We start from the raw sequence: 20,244 nt of genomic DNA on the forward strand, positions 1-20,244 counted from the left end.
CTTTTTTCCTCCTTCTGGGTGTAATCTTATGCATGTCTACTCATGGTAGACTCTCAGAAGGCCTAATCCCTACTGCTGTTTAATACAAAAATTCTATCCAAATCTGAATTAGACATTTTATACTCTTTTTTGCAGAAATTTAAATTTTATTTTCTCAACTCTAGTCAATTAAGAATTTTGTTGTTGTTTTGTCGGTCATGGGCTTGAATTCTGGGCCTGGGCACTGTCTCTCAGCCCTTCAGATCAAGGCTAGCGCTCTACCACTTGAGTCACAGCTCCACTTCCCGTTTTCTGGTGGTTAACAAGATAAGAGTCTCTCACAGACTTTCCTGCTTGAGCTGGCTTTGAACCTCGATCCTCAGATCTCAGCCTCTTTAGTAGATAGGATTACAGATGTGAGCCACCAGCACCCAGCTAGAACTGTTTTATAAGCAAACATCACCTACAAAGGAGCACTGCCAGCCCTTATCATCCACAATTGAGAGCCTTTTAGCAAATGTTCTAATTCCATTTGGAACTATCTTATGATCTGAACATTGCTCTTTTAATCTTCTTTACTCACTAACAGAAAACAATGAACTGTCTGATATTTATCCCAGGATTATGGGAATTTCTGTTCTGTTCAGTAAGCTCTCTTAACTTTCTAAAAAGCACCTGTTTCAGAGAGACCTGCTGATCTTCTAGAAGATGTATTATTCATGAACACTGCTCTTCAGCCAAACTGACTCTGTACTTATGCAAGACTTCTCCAAGTGTAAGTTCAAATGGCTGGGCTATGGGATCAGAGGGTATTAGCTCTAGAGAGGACAAGAGTGATATTAATGAGCACACCCCAGGTAATGAGCACACCTCAGCCAGCAAACGCCTCTCACTGCCTCCAGCTGTGTGAGACAAAAGGAGTGCACCCTCTGCCCACAACCTCTTCTTGATGAGACCAGTGGCACTCCAGTTACAAGAGGGGCATCTGGCATAAACATGATAAACCCCACCTCTTCCAAGGTACGAATCTGAAGAAAGCGGACAGGAGGTTGGAAGAGCCTAAACACTGCTAAAAATGAGGAAGTTCCACAAGGACACTCTGAAATTCATGTTAACAGACACAAGGAGGAATAATTTCAAAATCTGCATAGGGCTGGGCACAAGTGGCTCACACCAGTAATCCTGCCTACTCAGGAGGCTGAGATCTAAGGATCAAGGCTCAAAGCCAGCCTAGGCAGAAAGGTTGTTAAGACTAAGACTCTTATCTCCAATTAACCTGCAAAAAAGCTGAAAGTGGAGACGTGGCTCAAGTGGTAGAGTGCCAGCCTTGGGAGAAGCAAGAGATAGGCCTGAGTTAAAGCCATAGAACCAGCACGCGCGTGCGCGCACACACACAACCTGCACGGTATCTCAGAAAATTTCCCTGACAAGTTGGAGATTCAGCGAGGTAAATCCCATGAGGAGTAACCAAGTCACAAGACCAAGGATGAATGCCTACTTCACCCCTTGTCTTGTCTTGTGCAATACACTGGGCCAGAAACCTATGGCAGAGGATGGAGAAGGACGGCAGGGAGGCTGCACGGCGCCGAAACGTGCAACAGCACGCGCAGGGACAGCTGTCTGTGGTTCCTCGCCGCCCTCCCTGGGGATGGCAACCGCGCCTCGGCTTAACCCGGCACCGCTCCGCCCCCCTCGAGTCCGGAGGCGAAGCGGCCAGGGCCGGCTCGGCGGGCCGTGGGCTCGGGGCGCCGAGGCTGCACCGCAGCGTCCAGCTTCCCCTGACCGACTCTGGGATCGGGCGCAGCCCGGGCCTCCTCGCGACGTTCTCAGCACCGAGCCAAGAAGCGAGACACACCGAACTGCGGTGCCAACGCGCCCCCTCCGCGGCGTCGCTCCGGGAGGTGTCCGAGGCCGACGCCGCGGCCCCTTCCACGCCGCCCGGAGCCTCCTCGGCGGTCCCCGCTCCACCAAGTCGCTGGCTTCTTCGGAGCGGGAGCGTCACCGTCCGGCGACGGCGCCTCCCCAGCGGCCGCCCGCCCGGACCAGGGAGCGAGCCCGGGGCGGCGCCGGCCCCGACCGCACCCCACGCCGGCCGCCGGCCCCGCACGCGGAGGCCCTGCTCTGTCGCTCTCACTGGCCCCAGCGTCTCACCGAGACGCGCCGCCGCTCGGGGCTGGGCCCGGTGCCCACCGCGCCCGTCCTGGCCGTCCGCGGCCTCGCCCCAGCGGCCGGCCGCCGCCCTCCACCGCACGCTCGCCCCTCACCCGCGCGACTGCAGCCCGGCCCCTCAAGCGCCGCGGGCCACAGCCCACCCGGCGGCGGTGACGAGTGCAGACATGGCAGCCGCCGGAGCCATCTTGGCATATCCGGCTCCGGTCGTCGCCGCCGACGTGTCCGCGGCGACGTCAGCACGCGCTCCACCCTAGCACCGCCCCCTGCCGCCGTCCAATACTTCACCGCCCCATTTCCCCTGTCCCGCCCCCTAACCCCCCGTCCCCACCCACGCGAGTTCTTAGCCGCCCCATCCCTTCGTCACGCCCTCTGGCCCCGCCCCTTACCCAATCATTGGTGGCTTCGTCACCTGGCCACGCCCCTCAGGGGGCTGTCCTTCACAGCCCCAGCCCCGGGGCCCCGCCCCTCGCGAGTCGGGTGCGCCTTTGCAGCCGGCGGGGGGGGGGCGTTGCCTAGGTTACGACGGCTCTGCCTGCCACTCCTCCGTTTTGGGGATGTGAGAGGAGATAGGGGTTTTAAAGCGAGATCCCAAGTGAGGCTCAGTACGGAAAGACCGAAGCCAGTAGCCCCACCCACCAGGAATGGCCACTCCGCGGAGCCGAGCACCCAAGCGGCCTTGCCTCCAGCGCGGTCCTCCTTTCCGTTGAGCTCGGTGGCAGGCCGGCGGTCCGAACGCGCTTGCGCCGCACCGCCCTCCTGGTGAGCGTCGACGTCAGGCCGCGCATGCGCTACGCCGCGCCGGTTACCTGGTTACCGCCTGCGGACGCCGCGGGTCGGTTCCGGGCCCGCCGGGGCGCCCTTCCCGGGCGCGGGCGGGCTGCTCCGGCGCTCGGCCCAGATCCCCGCCCGCCCGGCTGCCCTGCCCGGCGCCTCCGCAGCCGAGGCCCGCGTCTCGGGGTCCCCGCAGAGGGGACGCTTCGATCCGAGCTCGCTGGGCCGCCCGCCGCTGCCCGCGCCCGCGCCGCCCGCGGGGAGGTCTCGGAAGAGGTGGGTGCTGGCGTCTCGCCCTCCCCCGCCGACGAGCTCGGCCGGGCCCACTCACCCGTACCCTGCCCTGGAGGCCGGGGCCCGGCCCCGGGGAGCCGGCGGGACAGGGGGACGCGAGGTGATGCGGCGGGGAGCAGCGCCCAGGCAGAGCTGCAGCCAGCTGCGGCCCAGCTGACGTGGCGCTCTGCTCAGCTAACATTTACCTTTCTGGAGCCAGGTTCCAAGGAGGACACGTGGTGGGACTCCACCCTCAGCCTCCCCACCTTGACCAGGCACTCGGAGTGGCTCCGACCCACCTCTCTGCAGAGGGTGGCAGGGTGGAGGGGTGAAGCTGGCGATCTCAGTCTCCAGCGCTCTCCTCCTCCTCTGGTCGCATTCACACAGAGCCCTGTAGGGGAGCCACGGCTGGCCCTGTGTCCAGGCCTGATGACTCATATGGAGAGCCAGAGAGCTGAGTGTAGAATGCAGGCCTCCTCTTTCCTCCCCTGGGCAGGGATGTTAAGAGAGTCAGCTGAGTTGTCTAGTTCTAGTCCCTGCAGGGGACTGCTCTCCCCCCTCCTGCGGAGAGGAGCAAGCTCCTCAGGCCCCTGGGCTCGTGGGGCTGGGTCTCAAGAGTCACAGATCCTCCATTAGGACCTAGCTTGTTCTCAGGTGCTGTGTGCCCTTTGTTTGCTTCCTTAACCGCTCTGACAAGTTCCTCTCTTAAGATGAAATCTGGACGGTTGCTGTTGATGCACCAGCCTTATGTAAACTGAGATGGGGTGGATAGGGCATCTGGTGACCAGCAGGGGACACACAGGGGCCTGTGCTAGAAGGAAGCAATGGCCTTAGTCCTGCTGCTGCTCCCCCTGCCCTGCCTGCCACTTCCCATTGGTGCTTGGAGGCTGAAAAGTTCTCCTGGGCCTCTGGGTGGGCATTGGGTATGGAGCTGAAACTGGGCTGTGCCACCCTGGAGCACACAGAACACAGGGCTCATGTGTGAGGAGACTGTGCTGGAAGTCGCTGTCCACTGTCACCCAGAGCTTCATCATTGTGTTCTCTCCCCTCGCTGTGCTGCCGGCAGGGTAGCACCTGGGCACCCGCCACATAGCTGGTCCTCACTGTGCCAGACTTTGAGTGTAAACTACACAGGATCGTGAAAAGTTCACGCTATCTTGTAATGAGGTTTTACTTATTACACATTGAAATGATAGTATTCTGGGTAATTTGGAAATAAAATGCATCATTAAGTTGATTCACCTGTTTTTTTTTTCTTGATTATGATTAGGAGAGCTGAAGTTCCATGTGTGGCTGGTGTTATGTACCTGCTGCACACTGCTGGCTTAGGTGGCATACACGTGGCTGCAGGGCCCAGCCCGGGCTAGTGGGAGGCCTGAAGGGTGGAGCTGGCTCCTGCCTGCCTCTGGGAGACCAGCCAGGCCTCCATCCGCACCTGAGGAGGGAGGAGTGTGAGAGGGCTTGGCCGAGCAGCCAAACCAGAAGCATGCTGGGGTCTAGGGACAGACACCAGATAATTACATGCTAGCCTGGGCCTCCTCTGCACACCTTCTAGAATGTTCCTCACTGGGTGAGAAGGGGGCATCCATCAGCCTTGGGGTTGGCCAGTAATCACACCTTGGTATCTCCAGCATCTTGAAGCAGGTTGGCCCATGGCAGGTCTTAGAGAATGTTTTTTTGTTTGTGTTTTTTGAGTCATGGAACCACACACCCATCATATAAGGCTGTATAAACTACAGAAGCCACGGTGGGCAGAGTAGAAGGCCCTAGGCAGATACTGACTGTCAGCATCTGGAAGATACTGCCATTGCCAGTCAGGGCTAGAGGAAGAACAAATGACCTGGGCTCTCTTAGTTGTAGTGGAGCACTGGAAAAGTGGGGGACCTACTCCCTAACGTGGGGTGCAGTTGTTTGCTGAGCCCTACCATGTGCCGGGCACCACTGGGGCTGGGCAGAGGCCGGAGGAGCCGGGCAACAGGCCCTGCGCTGGACAGCCCTGGGTGTGGGAGCAGGGAAACATCCGGAGGAAGGGCAGGGGAAGCGGGAAAGGGTGGTCTGGGCCGCAGAGAGGCTGGCAGAGGTCAGCTTCTGCAGACTCTGAAGGACTTGGGCAGGATATGTGGAAGAAAAGGGACTTTGGTGAGATTCACAGCAGGAAGCAGCTCAGTCTCCAGAAGGCCAACCGGGTGGGGTGAGAGAATCTCCACGATCCCAGAGGCGTCTCAGGTGACCCAGGTAAAGGTGGAGCTGCTGGGGCAAATGGTATATACGCCCCTCCCTCCCTCCCCGCTGTGACCCCTCTGGATTGGGACCCAACTGTGCAATCCCTGAGATAGCCCACCCGTGGCACGCAGCTCACAGGACAGGTGTGCTTTTGTGGTGATGGTTGTCTTGTCCAGGACCAGGGTGTGAACTGGGGACCTCGCCCTTACACAGCTTGCTAGTCTGCTGCTCTGTCACTTGAGCCATGCCTCCAGCCCTGCTTTTTGCTGGTGGTTTTGGAGATGGAGTCTCATAGGCTTTTTCTACTTGTGTTGGTTTTGAAATGCTATCCTCCAGATCTCAGCCTCCTGAGTAGCTAGGATTACAGGAGTGAGCAACCAGTGTGCAGCACAGGTGTGATTTAAGTGGCAGGTGTGGACTTGGTACCCTGAGGGTCTGAGGAGGGAAGGGCCTTGGGTCTCCTCAGAGCTGGGGGGGGGGGGGAGGCAGGGGTTCTGGCATCTGAGGGATGTCACTGGCCAAGCTGATTGTGGCCTGGATTCCCAGCAGAGTGGCCTGCTGAGCCCTGTTCTCCGTTCTCTGTGAGCACATTTCCCTGTTTGAGGTAACTGCGCTGGGTGATCAGACCCCAGGGCCTCCTGGTCCTGCAAGCAGAGATGATCCCTGATGTGGAACGTGGAAAAATTCTCCCTCACTTTACACCTCAGTTTTCTCATCTGTAACACTTTCCAGGATGCTTACAAATCCGGGATGGTCACCGCTGGCTGAGAGAGCCCTGGCGGAGCCCTGGCAGCAGGGGGAGGCAGAGAGCCACCTCCAAGTGGCTCAGCAGGGAGCCCGGGGCTTGGTATCCAGGATGCCTGGGGCTCACTGTAGGGGGCTCATTCTAGATACTCCCTGCAGCCCCCAAGGGTGACCTCTCACCTCAGGTCTCCCCCGGAGGCAGGAGCTTGAGCTTCATGGAAAACAGGAAATGTGTTTCATGCTCTAAGCTCAGCAGCCTGGCCCTCACCTCTCTGAGGGCCGGTGGTGTTACTCTTACGCACAGAGGCCATCTTACCCCCTGCACTGGCCCATAGCGCACATTCAGGCCAGCAGGTGGCCAGCCGGCCTCCAGGTCAGGGTCCTGTTCCCTCCTCTCCTCTCCTCTTCAGCTAAGGAGTTGGGAGAGAATAGCTCCACCAGCCTCTTTGGGGTCACCTGGGTGGCCACAGGCTTCCTAGAGCTTGGATTTTTTTGTGCCAGGACCAAACGCTGTAACAGAGGGTGTGTTTACACCTCGCCAGAGAACACTTTGAGCAGTAAACCCAACATAGCCTATGACCTAGGAACACATAAGGTTTTAGAGGATTATAGATTCTCATGGTCCCTTGATTGATTGCACATCACACTCTATGGGGCCCAGGAAGGAGCTGCGAGGTAAAGGTGTAGTGGAGAACTGCCAGCCTACCTGAGGGCACTTCCCTGCCACACTGTTAACGTCTGCCCATGCAATGCAGGCTGCAGGCCTCTGCCTGCGGGCCTGCGTGCCTCCACCTTGCCTTGTGGATGGCGACTGTGTCACTGTGGGGTTTCTGGGCTCGAAAACCCACAGGTGGGACCCCCAAAGCATGGGAAGCCCATGGTGACAGCAGCGGCCTCAGCCACACACAGTGCCAGAGGCCAGCAGAGCGGGAGGGGGGAGGCAGGTGAGCCCCCAGACCACAGCAGGCAGGCCCCACGGCAGCATGGGCGGTACTGTGCCCTTCAAGCCTGGCACCCAGAATAGCTCTTCCCCAAATCAGCCCCACTGAGCCCACACTGCAGACTGGAAGGCGTGAGTCCTTTTTTGTGTTGTGGTGAGGGGGTCCTTTGTGAACAAGGGCCCTGCAACACGACACCCAGAGACCCAGGGTACATGCAGCACCCCACACACACTTAGGAAGGGTCCCTCAGAAAAGAAGCCCTGTTTTCTCTGGCTCACTGACCACCCACTGGGACACCCCTCTTCTCAAATATCCACCATAGCTCAGCTTCCTGCAGCTACTCGGGAATCTGCTGTTCACGTACGGTGTGAAAATACCTTTACACAAAAATGCCGGGAGCCTCTGTTGGGGCCGCGGGCCACCAGCATCTCTGCCTCTGCCGGCAGCACTGTCTGCTGCCGCAGGAGCCTTAGGAGGAAGTGGCTTGTGTTGGTTCCTGAGGAGCCAAGGAGCCCCACGGGAGAAGCAGCCGCCGCAGGGCCTCTGGTGTCTCAATGGGGCAGCGCTGTTGGTTGGCCTTGGGCAGGTGAAGGCTTCAAAGCGTCATGGCTAATAAATTGGGATGACCCACCCCTGTGTTGGGTTTGGGCCCCTGATGCTGTGGGGTCCCTCTTGGTCCCAGCCAGAGAGGCACAGGGCCACCCTTGAGCTTCGCGCTGGCTACAGCAGTGAGCGAATCCCTGGGGCTGCAGTTTGTTTGGCTGGGGGTGGTCACAGAGGTGCGGGGGAGGGGGGCTGGCAAGGTGGGGACGGGGGTCAATGTTGATTTGGGGAGGTCTAAACCTGCACTGAATAGGACAGTAGTCACAATCCAGGTACGATGTCTGAGTAGCTAAAATGTGACCAGTCCATCCTCACGTGTGAGGCTGTGTAAAACACAGGCTACATACATTTCAGACACAGCCAGAAAAGAGATTGAGGATGTAAAATCCCTCTCGGTCTATGTCTATCGATCGCTTGTTGAAAGATAATATTTTGGATCAATTGGATGAACTGAGATGTTGCCAGTTCCCCCTGCCCCTCGCTGTCACCGCGGGAGCTTGTCAGGTGAGTCCTGTACTACTTGAGCCACCACCCCAACCTTTTTTTTAGGAAGGGTCTCTTGTTTTGATGTGGGGTGCCATGGCATGGGCTGTGATCCTTTTATTTATTGTCTTCTGTGTAGCAGGGATCACAGACATTAGCCACCGTACTCGGCTTCTACTGATTTCTCTTTACCTTTTTAAAGTGGCGACTGGAGGAAGACAGCCATGCGGCTTCAGCTGCACCGTGCTGGCCAGGGCTGCCCTGGGAATTCCTTCCTCTTGGAGGGGACGAGACTCTAGCCCGAACTGCACAGGCTGTCATGGAGCAGGAGGGCTGGCAGGGAAAGGGGCAGCCCTGGGGTTGACTTACATGCTTTGAGTGTTGAAAAGTGCAAGATTCCAGATCCTTGAAAATGATACCCCTGCTTGCCAGTGCCCTGGGCTTCTGGGGCTGTGTTCCTGGAGGTGCATTCGGCATCTGAGAGGTGGCCTGGGCCTTGCATTCGGCATCGTTTGGGGCTGCTGTAACAGAGCAGTGCACACACACACACACACACACACACACACACACACACACAGGGTGACAGAGTGGCTCAGTGGTAGAGTGCTTGCCTTGCATGCATGAGGCCCTGGGTTCAATTCCTCAGCGCCACATAAGCAGAAAACGCTGGAAGTGGCTCTGGCTCAAGTGGTAGAGCTCTAGCCTTGAACTGAAGAGCTGAGGGACAGCACCCAGGCCCAGAGTTCAGGCCCCACCACCGACAAAAAAAATTTATTCTGCGGTTCTGGAGGCTAGAGTCCTGCGATCAAGGAATGTACTAGGTACTGGTTCCTAGTTCCAAGGTACTAGGGCTGGTTCCTCCCAAGAGGTCTTATTTCCACCTGCAGGTGCTTTTACCCGTGGCTCTCCCTCGCTATGCTGGCTGCGTCCTGTCCTCTCCTTATAAGGACTCACTAGATCCGTGTCTTAATGGCTTCCATAAAGACCCTGCGCCTCGTGACTGGCCTCCGTCTCCTAGCCAGAGTGACTCCATCTTGCACCAGTTAGTGCCAGACTGCAGCACCCAAGCCCTCCTTCCCCGGGACAACAGTGTCTGCCCATGTCCGCAATCCCCACCCCCATGAGGGGAAAGGAGCTTACAAAATGTGCAACTTTGTCAAGGTCATTTGAGTTGTAGTCACTTCTGTTCTGACACAAGGTGTCGCTGTCTTCCAGACACTGCTATAAACTCCGAAAACTCATGGGAAGTTGTGTGTGTGTGTGTGTGTGTGTGTGTGTGTGGTGTGTTTTCTAGGAGACTACGAGAATCCAGGGGACAGGTCTATAGGAGGTATGGACCAGGCCCGGGCTAGGTAAATACAGTCCCTTGTAGTTGTCCACTGCTCTTTGTGTAACCTCCACTAAGACTCGTTTTCTCATACAGGCTGGACTTGTATAAGTCATTCTTTGGGCTGTGGGTGTCAGCACAGTTTGGAAGTACACAACTCTTCAGCCCTCCTGGGGCAATTCACACATACCCTGTCCCCAAGTACAGCCCCATTCTAAGGTCCTGGGGCTTGGGGACTTCAACATAAGAATTCAGCCCAACACAGACTCTGGAGCAGGGTGTCTTGTCTGAGCTTGAGAGAAGGGCTGTGTCCCTCAGGGGTGTCCACATAGTGCTGGGCAGGGCAGCTCCTTGATGGAGCCTGACAGAACAGGAAAGTACAAGCCGGAGGTTGAGGCTGGCCGGGATGGACCCCCTGTATCTGGGCTGTGTGGATGGAGTGGGCCTCCTGGACAGCCATGCCACTTCCCGTGACTCTGTTGGGCATCGGGGCATCACGGGCAGTGCTCAGGCAAGGCCAGTGGTGGGCTGGGGGCAGTATGTGGAGGGCAGGGGCTGTGCTGAGGTCAGGCTGAGGCCAGGGGCTGGCTTCTACAAGGAGCTCATCTCCATGTGCCTGAATCCACTTTTAGTTGGATGCTGAGCAGGACTGGTTTAAACATGGGAAGGCCTAGGCTCAGAGTCTACCCCGCTCTCCTCCCTGAGCACCTCCCAGATGCCAGGGGCTCCACGGCTTCCTGGGAAGTGGAGCTCTCCTCGGAGTAGAGGTCATGCTGGAGCCAGCTCGGCACCCGGGAGGCTGAGGCGGGAGCATCATGGTTGTGAGTCCAGCCTGGGTTATACACTGAGACTGTCTCTAAAAGGAAGCCAGCTGAGGGTCCGCCAACACCTGTCCTTGCAGCGTGGGGATGGAGTCGACCCCTTGCTAGTCCCTTCCCTTTTCAGAAGATGTTATGGTGTGGCTCAAAGTCCAGCAGATTAACCTTTTTAGCATGTACAGTTTAGGGGCATGCATAGAATCAGGCAGGCACTGCCAGTTTCCCAGAGCTGGAACCTCCACAGCCCTCCAGTCCTCAACCTCCTCCCACCCCTCCCCAGGACCGTCAGTCTGTGTTCGGTCTACTGATGCAATTATTGAGGTCCTTTCCTATGAATGGAGTCCTTTGGGGACTGGCCTGAGGCCTTCCAATCATCCACATGGTAGCAGGTGTCAAAGCAAACTTGCTTTTTTTTCTTTTTTTTTCCTTTGGTCCGGCTGTGGGTCTGAACTCTGGGCCTGGGCGCTGTCCCTCAGCTCTTCAGCTCAAGGCTAGCGCTCTACCACTTGAGCCACAGCACCACTTCTGGCTTTTTTTTCTGCTTATGTCGTGCTGAGGAATCGAACCCAGGGCCTCATGCATGCAAGGCAAGCGCTCTACCACTGAGCCACCTTCCCGGCCCACAAACTTGCTTTTTATGGCTGAATATTCCATTGTGTGTGTGTCAGTCAGGGTTCTGTGGAAACAGAGCCAATGGAGTATACACAGAGAGAAACCTCGGGTTCACCCGTGCTCAGACCTCAGACATTGTGGGGAGCGGATGCACATGGTGTGGGTGAGATATGGTGTCCCGCTAGGGGACCCAGGAAAGCCAGTGGGTTAAAGGAAGTTCTTGTCCAAAGGCCATTGGGCAGGAGGTCAAAGAAAGGCCCAGCTGGTGTTTGAGGGCGTGAGGCATGGAGGCCTCACAGGTCGGGTGACTCCCCCTCACTGGGCTTTTGTTCTACTCAGACCTTTAGCTGATTGGACGAGCCCCTCCACGCAGAAGAGCAAAGACCCTCTGCTTTGCTCTTCCATGGATTCAAACGCTCCTCGTGTCCAGTCATGCTCCAGTGGACGCCGGATGGTCATGGTGACCCTCAAAGTGCCCCTCACAGCAAGGGCGGACCATGCACGATGCAGCCACCCACCAGCTGCTGGGCATCAGCCTGCCGTCCGTGCAGCACTGTGAACATGCTGGTTTTCCAGACCTGCGGCCCTGTCTCAATCGCCATTTCCATACGCCATTTCCACCTTGGAATGACTTGTGTGCTGGTGTTCTTTGGGCAGAATTCAGGCTGAGTCCACAGCTCTGAAGATGAGACCAGACCCCTGACCCTGAGCTTGACAGGGCCAGGGGAAAGGGGGCCACACCCAAACACAACAGAGAAATCCTGGGCCCACAGCTCACACTTGTGCTCAGAGAGCCAAGTCTGGGCCTCCTCTTGTCACTTTGGTTTGAGGCTAGTGTGAGGGCCAGTTTCGGGGGGTGGGGGTGGAGAGGAGAGGAAGGACCTACATCTGCACTGGGCTGTTTCTGTTCACAGGGTTCCCCGAACCCTCTCGACTCACCATGCCCAGCCCCACGCTGCCATGCTCTGCAGCTCCCTTTGCCCTCCTGCTGGGGCTCAGTGTTCACGACTGTCCAGGGCCCCTCCCTCTGCCTTCCGGACTGCTGCAGCCTGTCTAGGCTGTGGCTAGGGTGGGCAAGGTGACCCCTCCCCTCAGAGGGAAGGACAGCAGCCGCGGGGTGGGGGACAGGAGGCTCCTGCTGGGTTTCCTCCAAATGGAAAGCTCCCTCCCCAGGTTGCAGCCTCCCGCGCACACCCCCCCCCACCCCCCCCCCCCCGCCCGTGGTGAGGGTGGGCTGCAGGCCCCTGTGGGACGTTGGAAATGGCATGGTCCCCACTTCGTTGCACTCCTGCTGTGTCGGACAAGACCGTCCTGCTGAGGGAGCCAAGTGACACGGGGGGGGGGGGGGGGGCGGTGGGGGTGGGGAAGGGGTGTTAGCAAAATCCGGATCATAGCATCATTTTTTATTGCAAATTAGTTAACAAAAAAGATGAAAAAAATACATCATTTCCATTACCTACAGTTTCGCATGTAGATAACTTGGGTTTTTTTTTGTTTTCTTTTTTCTGTAAACTACTCTATTTTATAAACACAGTAAGAATCAATATCTTAGGATGTGTCTGGTCATGCCCTGCAGGGATGGCACCACACTGCTCCCCAAGACTCTGGGAGGTGGGCATGGCCCCCAAGCGCCCCCTGGGGATTTGGAGGCCTTGGAGAGCCAGGGCAAGGCCGTCCCTGGGCTGTGCTCTCAGGAGCTACTGGCAGCTGCAGGTCACGAGGCCTGGCTTACACTGAGCTGAGCCACATTCTGACAAACCTCATCAGCTTGACACAGAAAAGACTTGTTCGTTCGATTTTTTAAACAAAATCCACCTTTTAAAATGTATTTACAGACATTTACTCTGCCACAGGCTTATACTCGATGCTGCAACAGCCTTGCGCGCGGCTGGGCCAGCACCCCTGAGCCAGAAGGGCGCCCCGCAGCAGGCTCCACACCTCCCTCCAGCCCCCCCGCACAGCTGGACACAATGTGTCCCCACGCACAGCGACAGGGCCCGAGGACATGGTCCTCACTCCCCCATCCCCGATCTCAACACAGGTTTCTCTGCCAGATCAGCTACACACAGGCACTCTTCAGCTGCCAGGGCCCGGGGCACCGCAGTCCGTCCTCTGCTGGACTTGAACAAATGCTGCTGAAGTTGTGGTGCTGGACCCTGAGGGGCCGGCCCAGGCAGTGTCCTTCCCCAGAAGAGGGCAGGATTCCCCCTCACAGCCCATAGCAGAACTTGCATGCACACCAGTCCTTCTGGAGGCTTCACGGTCAGGAACGCGGCAATGGGGTCTAGAAGAGGCTGTAGGGAGAACTCTCAATACCTATGACCACTAAGTAACACTGAACCCCAAAGATTCATGATTGGTGCCACAGAACGTACTCTTGCTACATGCCAAGAATCCTTAAAGCACAGTTTAGAAATGCCAAGTACAGACCACTGCATTTAACTTGTATTTCCTGTTTTAGACAAATGAACACGAGCTCACGTGGGCAGGCGTTGCTTCTAGTGAGCGCTCTGGTAAAAGCAGATGACGCCGGGGACGGGTGGCCGCGGGAGGGCCGCGCTCACGCCGCTCAGGTTCCAGCTTTCCTCCTCCATCACCATTTGTTTTGGATTTCGAAAAGAAGGCATCAATAAATAAATGGCATTCATAAATCATGAATCTTTGTTCGTATTTTACAAACACATAAGGATCTTCTTCAGCCTAACTAGGAAAATGACTCTGAGAACTAGTTTATTTCCTTGGAACAGATAAAAGGTTTTACCTGGCGCCATAGAAAACAGTACATATAAATAAAAAGGCAGTGTTTCTGTGTAAAATAAGAAGTACATAAATAAATACTAAAAAAAAGTCGAAATCCTTGTTCTCTTATTCTGTATAAAAACATAGTTTTTTCTTTTTCTTTTCTTTTCTTTTTTTTTAAAAAAGGCTCCTTTGGTGGCCGGGGCATCCTGGAGTGCTAGAAACGCCAGCCCAGCAGGGCTTGGGAACGGAAGCTGGGGTCCCACTGGTGTGGTTTACTTGAACGCTTCTGGAATGTGGGCGAGCTGAGATTGCATACTGGTGGGCGGACTGGAGATGCCCTCGGACCAATCAGAGATGTTGGAATGTGGGGAGGAGCTGGACCACTGGTCTGGAGACTCAGGGGAGGGCGTGAGGAAGGGGTGCTCTGGCACCTGCAGCTGGTGGCTGGGGGTGTTGTCCGCGGGGGAGGAGGAGTGGCTGTGCTGGGAGGGCGGGGTCAGGAACTGGGCGGTAGTCATAGGCGGCACCAGAGAGGACGGCAGTGAAGTGGACAGGGCCTGGGGCTCCTGGGGCAGGACGGTGTGCACCGGCAGGCTGCTGGGGCCCAGTGGCTGCACGTCCACCTGGCTTGGCTCCCCACTCAGGAAGCTCCGGCCCAGGGCCCCGTTGGCAGCAGAGCCGAGGTGTGGCTGCGTTGGTGGCTGCAGGTTCTGGGGCTGTGGGATGTTTGGTGGGGGCAGGTTTGGCTGTGGCACCGGCTGGGTCTGCACCAGGTGGGGCTGGGCGGCCAGCCGCGTGTTGGGCAGGCCCTGGTAGCCCATGATCTGGGACAGCGTATTAGCAGACAGGCCGCCATGCAGGGACCCCAGCATGCCATGCTGCAGGGCGGGCGCCTGGGTGCCCAGGGCGCCCGGCACCACGCCCGCTCGCAGTGGGTTGTACTGGTTTGGCACCATGCCATTCTGCAGCCGGCTCAGCCACTCACACTGCCCATTCAAGCTCGTGCTGGTGCCCACAGTGAAATTCACAGCCGCCCCACCACTGGCGCCCAGGACCGTGCTGGGGGTGGAGGCCACAGGGAGGTGGGAGAGGCGTGGGGGGCCGGGCTCAAAGGCCAGCGGGCCGCCCCCGCTCAAGGCTGCCACCTCTGGCTTGGTGGCCACATTCAGGTGGCTGATGGCCATGTGGACATCAGGCATGCCAGGCAGGTGGTTGAGAGGCATGGATGGAGACTGCTGGAACGGGGAGGGCAGGAGAGGTGGCGAGGCCACGTCCGACAGGTAGCCGTGGGGCGACTCCAGGGAGCCCACGGGTGACAGCATGCTGGAGCTGTCCAGCAGGCAGCCCTTGCCATCCTGGGACTTCTTCCTCCGTGCCTTGAGGTCCTTGGGCTCTTTGGCACCGCAGGCCAGGCCTTTGGTGCTGGGCTTGCGGGCCTTCTTGCCCTGCGTGGCGGGCTTGAGGTTGCCCAGGTAGCCATTAGGTGAGCAGAGCGTGGGTGACAGGGTGGGCGTGCCGCCCAGGGCGGAGCCATGCAGCTGGGGGCTGCGCACCAGGTTGTACTCATCCAGCAGCCTCACGATGTCGTGGTGCATGCGCTCCTGGGCGATGTCGCGCGGCAGTCGGTCCATGTGGTCTGTGATGTCCCGGTTGGCAAAGTGGTCCAGCAGCACCTTGGCAGTCTCGTGACTGCCCTCCCGGGCAGCCAGGAACAGGGGTGTCTCTTCCTGGAGGACAAAGGCAAGGGGCAGGTCAGGGGCGGTCCCACTCTCTCCTCCCACAGCAAGACAAGAAGCCTGCACAGACCCCATCCCAGCATCCTGCACTACCGAGTCTGTCTTTTTAAAAGCACTGTTGAAGCCTGACGCCAGTGGCTCACCCCTGTAATCCTAACTGCTCGGGAGAGGGAGATGGAGGATCATGTTTGAAGCCAGCCCTGGCAGGAAAGTCTGTGAGACTCTTATCTCCCACTAAGCACCAAAAAGCCAGAAGTGGACCTGTGGCTCAAGTGGTAGAGTGCCAGCCTTAAGAGAAAAGGTGGATGAACGGTGTCTTGGTCCTGAATTCAAGCCCCAGTTCCAGCACCAAAAACAAACAAATAAACCTCCAAAATGCTTTGGACACATTACCTGACAATCCACCCAGGAGAGTGTGTGTGTGAGTTCACAGACACCACTGAAAATCTAATGAACCTTAACTCTCCTCCCCAAACCACACAGACCTAACACACTGTGGGCTTGGGGAAGGCACCTCCAATCCAGAGGGCACCAGTGGCCCCTTCCCTGTTGTGCCCAGTGCCACACATGTCCACCAGGAACCTCCCAGGCCATGGCCCCAGCAGGCCATCCCCAGGCTGGAAGCGATCAGGCCACCTGCCCCACCGTGGACTGGCGAGAGCCCAAACCCAACGGTGCCTCCTGAGGGCTGACACCTGCCCCTCCCCACGCCTGGCTTGAAATGAGCCCTGGCGGCCTGCACTGTGGGGGGAGGGAGGTGGGCGTCCCCATTCCACTTGGCCTGGGGGCCTGAATGATCACGGGAGATCTACCACAGGAGGGGCGTCAGCAAGGACCCAGCCAGGCTCCGCGTTAGTGCTCAGGAGGAAGGAAACAGACCAGGAGGAGAGGTCTGAGCAGGAGGCATGGCCAAGATGGGGTCGGGCCAGGCCAGGAGGCGGAGTCACCAGGAAAGACCCTCACCTTTTCACTTGGAGACCACAAGAGGCACAGAGCCACCCCCACCCCAGACTTCTGGTTGAACCTTCAATACCTGGGCTACCATCTTCCCCAGGACAAGGGCTGACAGAAGGCAAAATCAGGTAACAGTGGCAGAGGACGCAGCGGCTACCCTGTTGCCTGGGCCAGCGTACAACAGGTTCCCGCTGCAGTGACCCCAGTTCCCAGCCCTGCCTGCCCCCGGGAGGGGCCAGCCATGCCCAGGATGCCCTGCTAATGGTCTACGTGGGAGCCCGAGGCGAGGCACCCCCTGGCCGCCGCGCTCGCTCACCTTGTTGTTCTGCATGTCCTTGTTGGCCCCGTTCTTCAGGAGCACCACTGCAGCGTCCACGTTGTTCACAGCAGCTGCCCAGTGCAGGGCTGACTTGCCTGGAGGGAGGCAGACAGGAAGTGAGTCAGAGACAGATTGGACTGCAGCCACAAGGCTCCCAGCAGCGGGCTGCGGCCCCAGCCTACCCAGGTCATCCACGGCATTGACGTCCGCGTGCGAGTTGATGAGGTCCTCCAGCATCCCCTCCACGGCCAGACGGGCAGCCAGAATCAGCGGCGTTGTGCCGTCATGCATGCGTGCGTCCAGGTCTGTGGCTCGGTTCCGGATCAGGATCTGGGAGGTGGTGAAGGGCAAGATTCAGGTGAGGTATTGCAAACATGAGCCCGATGCCTCCAGCTACCGCTGGCCTGGGGCCTGACTACACATCCCGCCTGCCTCTCCCCGCCGACCCCTGGGGTCCGAATGTCCTCAGCAGCATGGACACCACCAGCAAACCGTGATCCATGTGCAGGGCAGGTGAAGGCTTCCTGGGATGGCACAGGCCTATCGGACCACGTGCGGCCTTGTCTAACAGTCCTGGAGCTACGGCCATCGCACTGGCTGTCAAGATCCTGCCAGCATTTGCGGTGTGGCCACGTTGTGGACCCCAATGCACAGCTTTTGCTTTTCCATACTCAGAACGGAAAGTGGTCACCTTGGTTGACAGAGTGACCCGTAGCCCTGCCCGGGTTCCTGCAGAGCTCCCATGAACAAAGCAGGGCATCCAAGTGTGGGCAGGACCTGCCCCTGGGGCTCACGTGGATTTTCCTCTCATGGCTAATTTCACTTTCTATTTCTTCAGAGGGAAGATGTAGCACTCTAGTTAAGGGCAAGCTCTGTGATGACACCTGGTTTGGGCCCCCTCTGAGCCTGCTGGCCAGGCAGGAGGAGCCACCGCTAGCAATGTTCCCTAGAGACCAGAATCCAAAGATCCAGAGCCCCGAATCCACCCTGGCTGGCCCCAGGCTCCCCAGCAAGGCCAGAGCCCAGGCTCGTAGGTGCCAGTGGAGCCTCTCCAGCCCTCTTCTCACTGCCATGGGCTATGCCTGCAGCCGCGGCTAACGGGAAGGCTACAGAGGCACCAGCACTGGTTCCGTGACCTCAGGGAGGGCCCGTGGCCCTCGTGACGGGACCCTGTGTTGGGTGGGGGTATGGAGGCTCTATCTTACCCTGTGGGACCCATAGATCTGCTGCTGAACCACCTCTAGCTTCCTCAGATTCCAACGGGAGGGGCTAGATGCCCTCCCGGAGTGTATCCTTCGGCATGCAAAGATCCAAAGTGTGGACACTTGTGTTCCGTGCCAAGGTCCACTCGAGACCAGGCACCCAAGGCCACGGTATTAGCAGAGTCACTGCCTCTAATCACACTGGTGGTCTCCAGGATGACACGTGGGCAGAGCTACCTACCTGGAAGACGCCCTGTGCATCTGCGGAAACGGCGGCGTGCAGCGGGGTACGCCCCATGTTGTCCTGGATGTTGGCATCCGCACTGGCCTCCAGCAGGCGCTTGGCAGCATCAGAGCGCGAGTAGCGGGCAGCCAGGTGCAAGGCGGTCTCACCCGTGCGGTCTGTCTGGTTGTGCAGGCTGGCGCCCTGATAGATGAAGTCAGAGATGACAGCCGGTGCGTCCTCCTCCTCCTCGCTGTTGCCTGTCTCCAAGCCCCCTCCACTGCAGGAGGCGATCATGAGCGGGGTGAAGCCGTCTGGGGAGAGGGCGGGGGGGGGCGTGGTTCAGTCTGGGAGGGTCAGCTCTCATCCACAGCTCTGGGTGCCAGGCAGTGAGCCTGATTTCAAGGGGGCAGCCGTGTGGACATGAGGCTGTACAGACACAGCCATGCACCAAGGGCTGCTGACACTACCCTGAGCTTCTTGAGGGTGGTGCCCAATTCTAGCTGCCAACATGCCAGTGAGTGATGGTGACTCCTACAGCTTTTCTCTCTGACCTTCCCGAGACCGTGCATCAAAAACCCACCCAAGAAAAAGACAGGAGGTTTGCACTTAGAAAACCAGCCTGCCTTACATGTTTCACAAAGCAGATGTCAGGGGAAGGGGTGAACTTACGGGGCAGAGGCATCTGGAGGGTCAGCCCGAGTGACCAGCCTCTCCCCCCTGCCCCCCCCGGCCCCCCATCCCGCCCCCGCCAGCCTCTCTGGTCTGAGGAGGCCTCGCCGTGGCCTTACCTGGCCCTCGGACATTGACGTCCATGCAGTCAGCATCCACCTCGCCCTGGGGGGGCGTGGGGGCCGTGGCGGACGTGCGCAGGTCAGCCGCGTCCAGGTGTTGCTGGGTCCACTGCCGGTGGTCTGTCTGGTCATCCAGGTCAGGGAGAACCACGGGCCCTTCGAACTAAGTTTGCAGGGGATGAACAGAGAGCCCCCTTCACCGAGAAACCCCGGCCCGGCATGCCTACCCGGGAAGCCCAGAGCCTGCGGGACTCACCCGGAACTTCTTGGTCTCCAGGTCCTCGTCTCCCCACTCGTTCTGGTTGTCATCCATGAGGGCGCCGTCCGAGGCGTGCTTCAGGGGCCTGGTGGGGGGTCGGAGGCAAGAATGAGCAGAAGTGAGAATTCACTTCCCAGGAGATGCCCTGCAGCTGCGGCTCAGGGTGGGGATGGGGCCGGCAAGCCTCCCGGGTCCCGCTCCCCCCCACCCCCCTCCCCCCGGGCCGGGAACAGCTGCCCCTTACTTGAGACCCACGGAGTCCTCGCCCAGGGGCTCACGCCGCTTCTTCTTGCTGGCCTCGGACACCTTGAATCCCTCGGGGAACCAGAGCTGGCCATGCTGCCGCCGCCGCTTGCGGGACAGCAGCACCCCGCAGCCCACGAAGCACAGCAGCACAAAGGCGGCGACGGCCACGTACATGAGATGCAGCTGCGAGGGCGGCGGGGGCTCCACGGTCTCACCTGCAGACAGGGCGCCCGGAGTCAGACGCAGCGGTGTGGCGGGCCGGCAGCCGGGGACGGTGGGCTGGCTGTGCGGCCGGCGCCTCCTCACCCGCTCTCCTCATCCCGCCCCCCAAAATAAGGTCATTTTCTACGCGATTAATCAGAATTGCAAACTATCGCTAAATTCTCTCCTGCACCAGCCGACTCCGTCTGGAGACGGCTTTCACTTCTCCCCTTTCGGGGAGAAGGATTAGCTAACTTCGAATCGCTGCTCTAGCATCGAGCTGTTAAGACAAAGGATTTACGGGGATTTTCAAGATACAAACTTCAACACTTCACATGACACCGATCAATTCTTCTCTCTCTCTTTCAAAAAAAGCTGCAATGATTTTGAAATAATACCCAACAAAGAAAAATCAGGGGGAAGGGCCAGGGAGAGAAAGGAGTCTCCCACTTTCTGGTGGGCGTGCTCATCCCCAGGGTATCTCCACCAACAGCTGCCACTGTTGGCAGGGAGGGCGTGCCATCTAGAAAATTCCAGAAGCACTTCGTGAACCCTGGAGGGCAAGGCCTACAACGGTGGTGGCGGCTGCACCATGAGCAAGCGTGGGGGTGGGGTGGGGTGG

At 58.3% G+C, this 20,244-nt stretch overlaps 2 protein-coding genes across 5 annotated transcripts in view; both read right to left on the reverse strand.

Moving 5' to 3' along the window:
- The window catches only part of Sec16a (SEC16 homolog A, endoplasmic reticulum export factor), a 40,955-nt gene extending 38,080 nt beyond the window's left edge, over positions 1-2,875 (reverse strand). For 3 of the 4 annotated variants that reach the window (XM_070015071.1, XM_070015069.1, XM_070015067.1), the window contains exon 1: positions 2,244-2,335. The gene's annotated coding sequence lies outside the window, so the exon portion shown is untranslated. Of the gene's footprint in view, positions 1-2,243; positions 2,336-2,787 lie in introns of those variants that run through there. The other variant, XM_070015068.1, reaches the window with a different exon arrangement.
- Positions 2,876-12,334: 9,459 nt separating this feature from the next.
- Positions 12,335-20,244, reverse strand: part of Notch1 (notch receptor 1) — a 46,462-nt gene continuing 38,552 nt past the window's right edge. The window contains exons 28-34 of the mRNA XM_070015072.1: positions 19,420-19,636; positions 19,173-19,260; positions 18,914-19,079; positions 18,141-18,436; positions 16,880-17,027; positions 16,695-16,792; positions 12,335-15,415 (exon numbers count right to left, since the gene is read on the reverse strand). Of these exons, the coding sequence (XP_069871173.1) occupies positions 13,961-15,415; positions 16,695-16,792; positions 16,880-17,027; positions 18,141-18,436; positions 18,914-19,079; positions 19,173-19,260; positions 19,420-19,636 (2,468 nt within the window). The 3' untranslated portion in view covers positions 12,335-13,960. The remainder of the gene's footprint in view (positions 15,416-16,694; positions 16,793-16,879; positions 17,028-18,140; positions 18,437-18,913; positions 19,080-19,172; positions 19,261-19,419; positions 19,637-20,244) is intronic.

Source organism: Dipodomys merriami, unplaced genomic scaffold (assembly GCF_024711535.1).
Source record: "Dipodomys merriami isolate MVZ:Mamm:240054 unplaced genomic scaffold, mDipMer1.0.p SCAF_11, whole genome shotgun sequence".
In the NCBI taxonomy this organism is placed as follows: Eukaryota; Metazoa; Chordata; class Mammalia; order Rodentia; family Heteromyidae; genus Dipodomys; species Dipodomys merriami.